General features: G+C 39.7%; 1 protein-coding gene across 9 annotated transcripts in view; it reads right to left on the bottom strand.

The window, feature by feature from the left end:
• Positions 1-12,017, bottom strand: part of CTPS2 (CTP synthase 2) — a 108,731-nt gene that overhangs the window by 95,689 nt on the left and 1,025 nt on the right. For 6 of the 9 annotated variants that reach the window (XR_010939686.1, XM_067722212.1, XM_067722209.1 and 3 more), the window contains exons 2-3: positions 5,909-6,113; positions 344-514 (exon numbers count right to left, since the gene is read on the bottom strand). Coding sequence is in view for 5 of the 9 variants with exons in the window: in XM_067722209.1 (XP_067578310.1) it covers positions 344-514; positions 5,909-6,113 (376 nt within the window). In the remaining 4 variants the exon portion in view is untranslated. Of the gene's footprint in view, positions 1-343; positions 515-4,251; positions 4,362-5,908; positions 6,114-12,017 lie in introns of those variants that run through there. The other 3 variants (XM_067722216.1, XM_067722214.1, XM_067722215.1) reach the window with 2 other exon arrangements.

Here is a 12,017-nt window from a genome sequence, read left to right as displayed (position 1 = left end):
AAGAGTTTTCATCACAAGGGAAACATTTTTGTCTGTTTCTTTAATTTTGCATCTATCAGAGATGATGGATGTTCACTAAACTTATTGCGGTCATCATTCCATGATGTATGTAAGTCAAATCATTATGCTGTACACCCTAAACTTATACAGTGCTGTATGTCAATTATAGCTCAATAAAACAGGAGAAAAAAAAAAAAAAGAAGGAAAGAAAAGGAGGAGAAAACAGGGATCTGAAAAGGATTGGAGCTTGTAGAGCACAGGGACCCCCTCACCTTCAGGTCTATTTTGAGCAGGGTGTGAGTGCTCAGCACATAGGGCCCCTAATGTTTGTGGAATATAATACCTTGTACTGTTTTCCCCAGGTAATCGCCACGCCTCTCTTTATTGATCACATGTTGATATATCTTCCCAGTGGTGATGTTGTTGTCTTTATAAAGATTAATGTCCAAGAACCTTTCATAATTTCCAAGGTCTAAATCAACTTCTCCACCATCGTTTAAGACAAACACTTCACCTGGGATAAAAAGGCAATGTAAAAATTAAAAATTTGCTTCCAGTAGATTATTTTTCAAAGATGAGCACAATATATTAAAGGGCTGGGAAAAGACTTATTTATAAGCCATAGTGTATCACCATTTCCATATTTCAATGGGAAAATTTAGCAATTCGATTCTATCCATGAAAGTGCATTGGAAAAATTCTGGTATTCTATTACGGTAGTTTTAAATGCTTACTGAAATTCTGTCCTCAAGATTTAGCTTTTCCAAACTCATCATATACCACATGAAAAAGGGACTTTAAAACAGCAATTTTTAAAACAAATAGCAATTGACTTCAAAGCATCAGTATCCCGGACTCTGAAATGGGCGTAAGAAAATTTTCATTGATTCCAGTCTTGGGTAAAGTCATTATTGAACAGACAGTAGATGAAAAGCAGGGCCTCCACTAGCCCACGGGGCGAGTTGGTGAAACTGAGGCCAAAAAGAAAGTGAGCAACAAGCCACCTGCACAACAGCACCGTGATGAAGGATACAGATGAAGACTTGGGACTTCCCTGGTGGCGCAGTGGTTAAGAATCCCCTGCCAATGCAGGGGACACAGGTTCAAGCCCTGGTCCGGGAAGATTTCACATGCCGCAGAGCAACTAAGCCCACACGCCACAACTACTGAAGCCTGCGTGCCACAACTACTGAAGCCCACGTGCCTAGAGCCCAAGCTCTGCAACAAGAGAAGCCACGGCAGTGAGAAGCCCGCGCGCCACAATGAAGAGTAGCCCCTGCTCACCACAACTAGAGAAAGCCTGTGGGCAGCGACGAAGACCCAACACAGCCAAAAAAAAAAAATTTAAGTAATTAATTAATTAATTTTTTAAAAGTGTGTATAGATGAAGACTTAATCACATGACCGGCAACTGTGTTGACTACTAGGCATGCCTCTGGGTCTCCAGCGTTACTTGAGGGCATCGATTGGGAGTCCAATGTCCTAAAGCCACCTGTCAGAACTGAACCTCTCCCTGATTAAGGAAATTCTATCATTTACTTCTATAGCTAGATGTTCACAGCATAAAAAGAAGGTTGGCTAGCTTCTGAACCTAATCAGAAGCCTTTTATAGTCTCATTTATGTCTCCCTCATAAGGTACCTATGTGTGACCGGAAAGATCTCTAACTTTAAGGACAAAAGAGCAAAATGATGAAATTGCAATATTTTCATGTTTCCCAAATTCCATTTCCAGTTCAAATTCTACTTTCTCATGTTTATCAGGAATTGCCAATCCATGGAAAAGTCTTTGTACTTTGATCATCTTAACTTCTGCCAAATAGGGGAAGATCTCTGAAATCTCTCTAGTTAATTCAGGCCCAATCCAGTTTGGCAATTCTCCAGGTATACGGCAAAGGTCTTCAAATTTTAGATTCCTAAATTTTAAAATTTTAGATTCCTATTATGTTTTTAGAAGAAAAAGAAAAGCTGTAGATCATGTCTTCAAGAACTTTTTTTTTTGATTTAATGCAATTATAATAAAAATGCCAACAGATTTTTTTTTAACTTGACAGTGAAACTAAAGTTAATCTGGAAGAAAAACAGGTGTGATTACCAAAACAAAACACATGAAAAATAAATAAAAATAAAAGCCCTTAAAAAATAACAGTGAGTAAAGGAAGATTAAAATATATATGTGTTAAAAAAATAAATAAAATAAAATTCAAAAAAAAGTGTATATATTTATATATTTCAGTATATACAAATATGGAATAAGACAACATGAACAAATACTACACAAAATACCCCAAAAAGTCCCTATTACATAAAGGAATTTAATACATGACTAAAAAAACCAAAGATATCATTACAAATCAAAGTAGGTAAAATACACAGAAATAAATTTCAAAGAAATGTGTAGGACCTATATGAAGAAAACTTTACTTCAGAGACATAAAAGAAGGTATGGATAAAATGAAAGCCACTTATACACTTCCTGAATAGGCCAGTCAATATTTGCAGTGTTTAATTCTTCCCCAAATGTAAAGAGTCATTTCTCATAAACTTTGATAAAAGGACTCTGAAGTTAATCTTGAAGACAACTAACATTTCAATGTTTAAAAAAGGAGAAAAGGAATAATGAGAAAAGTCCTGATAATAAAAAGCTGCAGCTATTAAAATGGTAGGCAGGAATAAACAAAGAGATCTGGAACAGAGCAGAATACAAAGACAGAAATTTAGTATATACTGAAAGGTGGTATTTCAAGTCAGTGGAGAAAGGATGCAATCTTTGATAATTGCAATTAGGAATAGTGGCTAATCAGAAAAAAATTTAGAGAAAAAATTATGTTACATCCTCATCTCCCACCAAATTAAATTCCAGATGTATTAACAATATTAAAGTAAAAGCAAATGGTGGTGATCATTTAAAAATGTACAGAAACATCAAATCACTATATTGTGCACCAGGAACACAGTGTTGTAAGTCAATTATACTTCAAAAGCAAACTCATAGAAAAAGAGATCAGATTTGTGGTTACCAGAGGATAGGGGTGGGGTGAGGGGAATTGGATGAAGGTGGTCAAAAGGTACAGACTTCCAGTTATAAGATAAGTAAGTCCTAGGGATGTAATGTACAACATGATAAATGTAATTAACACTGCTCTATGTTATACATGAAAGTTAAGAGAGTACATCCTAACAGTTTTCATCACAAGGGAAACAATTTTTTGCTACTTCTTTAATTTTGCATCTGTATGAGATGATGGATGTTCAACTAAACATTGTGATAATCATTTCATGATGTATGTAAGTCAAATTATTATGCTGTACACCTTAAACTTATACAGTGCTGTATTTCAACTATACCTCAATAAAACTGGAAGAAAAAAAAATAAAGTAAAACCAAATGAAACTCTAAAAGTGCCAGAAGAAAATATAGATGAATATTTAAATATTCCTGGGACAGAGAAGCTTACAGGTGACATCAAAGGCAGAAACCATAAAGGAAACAGCTGATACATTTAGTCACACAAATGGTAAAATGAAATTTATCAGCAGCAGAAGTAATATTAAGACAAATTGAAAACAGAGTAAAAATATATACATGTGGTAAGTATAGGTTAATATACTCTGCACAAAGTATTCTTGAAAATCATTTTTCAAAATCCAAAGGAAAATTGGCATAACACATGGCGTTAGTCAATTCTGCTGCCTACCAAACAACCCTAAAATCTCAGCGACTTAGAAAACATTTACTGATTTCTCCCTCATGTTACATAGGGGTTGTGGGTCAGTTGTGAGTCTACCTTGTGCCTTCTTATTCCAGGACCCGGGCTGAAGGAGAAATCCCTATATGGGGCATGCAGCTCTCACAGCAGAGGGCAGAAAGACGACAGAGACTGAGTCAAATTATGCCATTGCATTGAAAAGTTCTACTTCAACAAAGGCATATTTCATATTCACTAATATCCCACAGAGCAAAACAAATCACATGGCCAGATAAGGTGACTGACCTCTCTGGTTTGCCCAGGAGTAAAAGGGTTCCCAGGATTCAGGAGTTTCAGTTTCAAAACCAGGAAAGTTCCAAACAAACCAGGAAGAGTTAACCATCCTACATGGCCAAAGGCCAAAGTCAGTGGGGCAGGGAATTTACTCTACCCAGGAAGCTGGGTGATAGTTTCAAACAAACATACAATCTTCCAAAGACTTAAATAAGCCACTCCACCGACAAAATGAAAATCAAAGAAATCTAAATTAACATAATGAGATACCCGGGAATTCTCTGCCAGTCCAGTGGTTAGGGCTCCACGCTTCCACTGCAGGGGGCACAGGTTCGATCCCTGGTTATTCCTTTTTTTGGTTGTTTGGTGTACTCTCAGGTTAGTAAAGTTTAAAAAGAATAGTATTCAGCAAAGGTATAAAGAAAACTGAAACACCTGAAAAACATACCTACCCACCAAATCAGAAATTCTGTACCTAGGCATTTATGTTAAAAAAATAAATTTTAAAGTTTCCCTTCACAGTGTTGTTTATAATATCAATAAATTGGAAATGATTTCCTATTATTGTATAGATTCTGTGCAGCCTTTAGAAGTATAGAATCTATTAAAATGTCTACAGTAGATTAAGTTTTAAATTTTTGATTGAAAAATAGTATGACTAGGGGAGAGATAAATTGGGAATTCAGGATTAACGGATACCTACTACTATATATAAAACAGATAAACAACAAGGACCTACTATATAGAATAGGGAAGTATATTCAATATCTTATAAAAACCTATAACGGAAAGGAATCTGAAAAAGAATATATATATGTATAACTGAATCACTTTGCTGTACACCTGAAACATTGTAAATCAACTATACTTCAATTAAAAAAATAGTATGGCTAAGATTCAGTTCATTTAAAGTTCAAAAATAAGCAAAACTGATCTATAATGTTAGAAGACAGGATAATGGTTACCCTGGTCGTTTCAGATGGGGAGAGACTGGAAGGGGCATAAAGAGGGTTTCTGTTTCTTGAGCTGGAGGCTGATTACACATTATGTTCATTTCATCTACTGGTACTTATGATTTATACACTTTCTTGCTTGTATGTAAAAAGTTTAAGAAGAAAGTATATAAGGGCTAGTGCCTTTTTTAAGATAATTAGTATAGGGAATTCCCTGGCGGTCCAGTGATTAGGACTCTGCACTTCCACTGCAGGGGGCACAGGTTTGATCTCTGGTCAGGGAACTAAGATCCCACAAGCTGCGCGGCATGGCCAAAATAATAATAATGAATAAATAAATAAAAATAATTAGTATAGGGCTTCCCTGGTGGCGCAGTGCTTGGGAGTCCGCCTGCCGGTGCGGGGGGTGCGGGTTCGTGCCCTGGTCCGGGAAGATCCCACATGCCGCGGAGCGGCTGGGCCCGTGGGCCGTGGCCGCTGAGCCTGTGCGTCCGGAGCCTGTGCTCCGCAGCGGGAGAGACCACAACAGTGAGAGGCCCGTGTACCGCAAAAAATAATAATAATAATAATTATTATTATTATTCCAAGTGGTGGGAAATGGACGATTTTTATTTTCTTCCGGTCATTCTATATTGTCAATATATTCTATATTGTCTGAGTTTTTCTCTTAACAATGAAATGTTGAGAAATACATTACCTTTATGATAAAATAAAACAAAACATAATCCATACTACAAAAGGTACAGGGAGAATGGTGTCCTCACACACTGTTTTCCAAAAGGGTGGACTCATTTAGAATGTCATCAGCAATCAGAAAAAATGTATCAATAACCATGAGAACATTCACAGATCCAAAATGTATGACCCAGCAGCTCTACTTCTGGAACTCTATCCTAAAGAAATTACCCCAAACACAAGAAAGAACCTCAGTTTAACCCAGTGCTTCATAGGGGGGAAGTGGTCCTCCCTCATACCGTGCTCATAAGGTGAAAAAGTGCCCGCATCGATGTTTATATAGGGGTCGATTTTGATGGCAGTAACTCGGAGTCCACATGATTTTAGAATCGTCCCAATGCTGCTCGCTATGATCCCTTTACCGATGCCCGAGATGACCCCACCAGTGACCAAGATGTACTTCATTGGCAGAGGAGTGGCTGAGTGCCAGCACCCAGATAGAATCTGAAAGGTAATGAAATTAAGGGTCAGGGAAGAGAAACATGTTCTTAAACCAGTAAAGTGGAGAGTGTGTTGGACCAGAATTTCAAAAGCACACAGCACTTTTTCTAAGTATTTGAAACAAAGTCTTATCGTCTAGGTTTTTCTTTCTTGTCGACATGCAGGAAGCTCTGGATTCAGCAAAATGTCTGCCTCCATTACCCTGATTTTACATTTACCCCAACTCTGTCGTGTGACAAACTTCATCATAAGAAGCCAAAATTCTCTGGGATTCAGAAGCATGGTAAAATTTTTAAGAGATCAGGCTCTGGAGTCAGATCTGTAGAAGCTATACCTGGGCGAGTTACTAATCCTTTCTGTACCTGTTTCTTCATCTGTGAAATGGAATAAAAAGTACCAATCCCAATCCCTTGGAATATTATTCAGCACTAAAAAGAAATGAGCTACCAATCCATGAAAAGACGTGGAGGAAACTTAAGTGCAGGTTACTAAGTGAAAGAAGCCCATCTGAAAAGGCACATACTGCATGATTCCAACTATATGACATTCTGGAAAAGACAAAACTGTGAAGACAGTAAAGTGATCAGTGGTTTTCAGAGGTTAGTGCGGGAGGGAAAGATGAATAGGTGGAGCACAGAGGATTTTTAGGGCAGTGAAACTATTCTGTATGATTCTATAATGGTGGATACAGGTCATTATACATTTGTCCAAACTCACAGAATGTATAACACCAAGAGTGAACGCTAATGTAACCTATGGACTTGGAATGATAATGATGTGTAGCTTCATTGACTGTAACAAATGTACCTCTCTGGTTCAGGATGTTGGTAATGAGGAACGCTGTGGGCATGGGGCAGTGGGTGTATGGAAACTCAGTACTTTCTGCTCAGTTTTGCTGTGAACCTAAAATTGCTCTAAAAATAGCCTATTTGGGGGGACTTCCCTCGTGGTGCAGTGGTTAAGAATCCGCCTGTCAATGCACAGGACACGAGTTCAATCCCTGGTCCGGGAAGATCCCACATGCTGCGAAGCAACTAAGCCCATGCACCACAACTACTGAGCCTGTGCTCTAGAGCCTGCCAGCCACAACTACTGAGCCTGCATGCCACAACTACTGAAGCCCACGCGCCTAGAGCCCGTGCTCCGCAACAAGAGAATCCACCACAATGCGAAGCCCGCGCACCACAACGAGAGCAGCCCCCGCTCGCCGCAACTAGAGAAAGCCCAAGCACGGCAACAAAGACCCAACGCAGCCAAAAATAAATAAACTTTTTTAATTAAAAAAATAAAATAAAATAAAAAATAGTCTATTTTTTAAATCAGTATTCAAATATGCCAACATTTTAAAAAATCTTGGGACTTCCCTGGTCTCCAGTGGTTTAGACTGCGGTCTGAATGCAGGGGGCCCAGGTTGAATCCCTAGTCGGGGAACTAGATCACACGTGCCACAACTAAGACCTGACGCAGCCAAATAAATAAATATGTTAAAAACAAAACAAAATAAAAAATCTTGCAGATGGTTGTGAGGATTAAATGAGCTAAGGTACAGATCAGAGGTCAGGAAACCAGGGCCCATAGGTCACATCTGGCCCACTGTCTGTTTTTGTATGGTTGCCAAGCTAAGAATGTTTTATATTTTAAATGACTGAGAAAAGATCAAAAGAAGAATATTTCATGACACATTAAAATTGTATGAAACTCAAACTTCAGTGTCCATAAATCAAGTTTTATTAGCACACAGCCATGCCCATCATTTACATATTGTCTCTGGTGGCTTTCTGGCTACAATGGCAGAGCTGAGTAGCTGGGAAAACAGAGACCTCTGGCCCACAAAGCCTGAAATATTTTCTATCTTTTATAGAAAATATTTGCTGATACCTGGCTTAGAGGGGGTCAAAATTGACCCCTATATTAACATACAGTAAAAACTTAGTAAAAGTTAGCTACTAATGTCACTATTAATAATAATAAATGTATCCTCCTTAACTATGCATGTGGAAGACTGAATCTGTTCCTTACCCATCCATTTCACCATGCAGAAATATTCAAGCAGAAAAAAAAAAGATAGAAAATATTATGTCATAAAGAAATTTTATTTGACTTTCCTGCTGCTGTCTGATTCAAACCCTTTTGTTTTAGAGGCGGACAGGAAGCCCAAGAGCTACTTGGGCTACTCTACTCTGAGAACTATTGTTTTCCCCTTGAGCCTGGGCAGGGGCCTTCTGCCCTTGCCATTTCACCATGCACGTGAAGGTGAGCCTTAACGGCGTTATTCGTGTGGTCCTGACATGCAAACAAACGGCCAACCAAGACTATTAATATAAAATCGCAACTACAAGAAAAGAGAGTAACTAACAAAAGCTAATAACTATAAATCCCACTTTCTATTGTAATTCACAAATGTTTTTAAATACCTGGATATCAAGCTCAAATGCAATCAGGTAGGAATGATTTCAGCTACCCGCTTATCCTATCAGCCTGTCTTTCCCAAAGGAATGCCTATTCTGATTTTGTAGTTTCCTCTACTTTCAAAACCAACTAGCTTGGGTTTCCCTGGTGGCACAGTGGTTGAGAATCTGCCTACCAATGCAGACGACACGGGTTCGAGCACTGGTCTGGGAAGATCCCACATGCCACGGAGCAACTAGGCCCATGAGCCACAACTACCGAGCCTGCGTATCTGGAGCCTGTGCTCCACAACAAGAGAGGTCGCGATAGTGACAGGCCCGCGCATCGCGATGAAGAGTGGCCCCCGCTTGCCACTAGAGAAAGCCCTCGCACAGAAACGAAGACCCAACACAGCCAAAAATAAATAATAAATAAATTTTTTAAAAAAACAACTAGCTTAACTTAAAAGGTGTAGAGCCCTTTCACTTCAGAGCTGTGAGTTCAATTTGAATTAGCTGACCACCGTCAAGGCGAGTAAACTGAAGTCATCCAAAATATACAAGTCCCATCCCAAATGGCTTCCTTAAGTCCCTGCCTTTCTCTACACAAAGGGCCTGCCTTTCTCTACACAACACAGTTGATCATGTTCAATGTCACCGTTCCTCTTTACTACCCACCTGGCCATCCACTCACCTGAGCTAGATTTAGCCTAAAAGATTTTCAGTCCAAACCCAGAATGCTCCTCCTATAGATCCAAAATGTATCTGAATATTCATCTCTTGCCACTTCTACTAGCCGAGGTAGTTGTTAGAGTGGGAATTTCATCACAGTCTTCCCTTACTCAACCCACTGCTGATTTTTTTCTATTTTGATAAGTGTCCCTCCTCTGGAGTCAGACAGCCTGAGCTCAAGTGCTGTCACTTAATAGCTATGACCCTGGGCAATTTCAACTTCTCTAAACCTCAATTTTCTCCACCTGTGCAGTACACAGAAACAATACCAGTGCCAGCCGTATAGAGCTGTGTGGGTATTTACAAAGAGAGCGCCCAAGTGCTAAGTCAAGTTTAGCTCTTATTTTTCAGAGCCCTCTACTCACTGATTCAGTCAGCTCATAAACGTTTATGGAACAGGCAGAAGAGGAAAATCTGCCACACCAAAATGTGCCTCTTTGGCATGAGCATTAATTTAGTTTGATTATTTTTAAGAAACAGAAGACTCAGGAAGTCCTTCTTTTTGTTTTGTTTTGTTTTTTTGTTTGCTGTACGCGGGCCTCTCACCGCCGCGGCCCCTCCCGCCGCGGAGCACAGGCCCCGGACGCGCAGGATCAGCGGCCACGGCTCACGGGCCCAGCCGCTCCGCGGCACGCGGGATCCCCCCAGACCGGGGCACAAACCCGCGCCCCCCGCATCGGCAGGCGGACTCCCAACCACTGCGCCACCAGGGAAGCCCAAGTCCTTCTTTTTTATTGCCCCCTTTGCTGCCTAAAGAATTTAGATAAAGGGCCTGTTCCTGGCATAGAGCTATCACCAGAGATACCTTCAGAGAATATGAGCTAGATGTGGTCGGGGAAGCTCTTAGAGATCAGAGTCCACTCTGTGTACCACTGTCTCTGCCTGACCTAGCAAACATTTGTTTACCAAAATATTTGCCTTTCCATCTCCATGTTAATTGCCTTCTTCCCTTTTTTTTTTTTTAACTATTCATTTATTTACTCTTGGCTGCGTTGGGTCTTTGTTGCTGTGCGCGGGCTTTCTCTAGCTGTGGCGAGCGGGGGCTACTCTTTTTTGCAGTGTGCGGGCTTCTCATTGTGGTGGCTTCTCTTGTTGTGGAGCTCGAGCTCTAGGAGCGTGGGCTCAGTAGTTGCGGCTCACGGGCTCTAGAGCACAGGCTCAGTAGTTGTGGCACACGGGTTTAGTTGCTCCGCAGCATGTGGGATCTTCCCGGACCAGGGCTCGAACCTGTGTCCCCTGCATTGGCAGGCAGATTCTTAACCACTGCGCCACCAGGGAAGCCCTGCCCTCTTCCCTTTTGAAGTCCCAAACTACTACCCACAACATCTTCTTTTGTCTTGAGCTGAAGATGGTATTTAAGGCAAGGGTTTTAACCATTTTAGCAAGTGACTAAGTTTTCCTGGGTCTCTCCCATGTATACACGTTATTAAACTTTTATTTGATTTTCTCCTGTTAATCTGTCTCATGTCAACTTAATTCTTAGACCAGCAGAAGAACCTAGAAGGGTAGAAGGAAATTTTCTTCCTCCCAGACAAATTATACGCTTGACGTGTTCCCAGGTCCTGCAGATATGGGGGTGAACAAAAAGTCAAGGTCCCTGTCCTCTTGGTCTTCACCTTTCCTGTTGGATAAAGGGGCAAATAAGCTGTTCTGTAACTACCTTATTCTGGCACCGTCACACTATTAAAATGACTTCCCATTTGTAAAAGTTAGCAAAATGGAAAAATGCCATAGAAAACTGGAGAGTATTTATGAGAAGGCACATTATGTGGTTGTAAAAAGCCTAAGAATCTTTCATATAAGGTATGCTTATGTTACACAACAGAGCAGGATATAAAATTAAATATATTATTATCTCAACTGTTTTTTTTTTAATTAAGACTGGTCAAATTACACCAAAATGCTACATTTTAATATATATTTAGGTGGTTGGGTTGCAGGCAATTATTACTTTTCCATATTTTCAAAAGCACAAGATACCTTTTTAAGCATATCAGACATTTTACAAAGTCCTTTTCGAAAATGTAACAATATCAAGGAGACACCTAGTCCTTTCTATCTATTTTAAGCAAACAAGTAAGTTTAAAGCAAAATTTTAAAACAACAGGCAAAGCAGGTTCTTCAAGCTACTTCTACAATCGGGATTTTTTTTCTCTTGTGAAGACCATTATTTACATTTACTCTTATATGCTGTGAGCAGACCCAATTGTCTGTAAAATAGGCATGTGTAGGGCTGTCCACTGTCCAATAAAAACATTTTAAAAAATTACACTGTAATTTAAAATTTTCCAGTAGCCATTATAAAAAGTAAAAAGAAACAGATTAAGTTCATTTTAATAATATCTTATTTAACCTAAGGTATCCAAAATACCCATAATCAGCCCATAATCAATGTAAGAATATTTGGGTGAGATAATTTACATCCCCTTTTTTTTTTTTGTAATGTCTTCCGAAATTAGGTGTGTCTACGCACAGCACATGTCAACTCACACTGGACAGTGCAGGCCTAAAGCAACCAAAAACAGATGCACCAATAGATACCTTCTCAATGACGGCCATTTAAAAAGTAGTCAAAAACAAGAGTACTTACTGCATGAGCCCACCTTATGAAGTTCTAGAACAGGCAAAACTAAGCTCTGATGGAAATCAAGGGGTGAGGGCGGTTGTGGATCGACCCGAGAGGAGCACGAGGTAACTTTCTGGAGTGATGGAAATGGTTTATGTCTACGTTGGGGTAGTGGTTACACTTGTGTATAATTTGTCAAAATCCCCGATATGCACGCTTAAA

This window comes from Pseudorca crassidens, chromosome X (assembly GCF_039906515.1).
Source record: "Pseudorca crassidens isolate mPseCra1 chromosome X, mPseCra1.hap1, whole genome shotgun sequence".
Taxonomy (NCBI): Eukaryota; Metazoa; Chordata; class Mammalia; order Artiodactyla; family Delphinidae; genus Pseudorca; species Pseudorca crassidens.
Note: the sequence above shows the minus strand (reverse complement) of the source record. Positions and strands in the feature narration are given on the sequence as shown.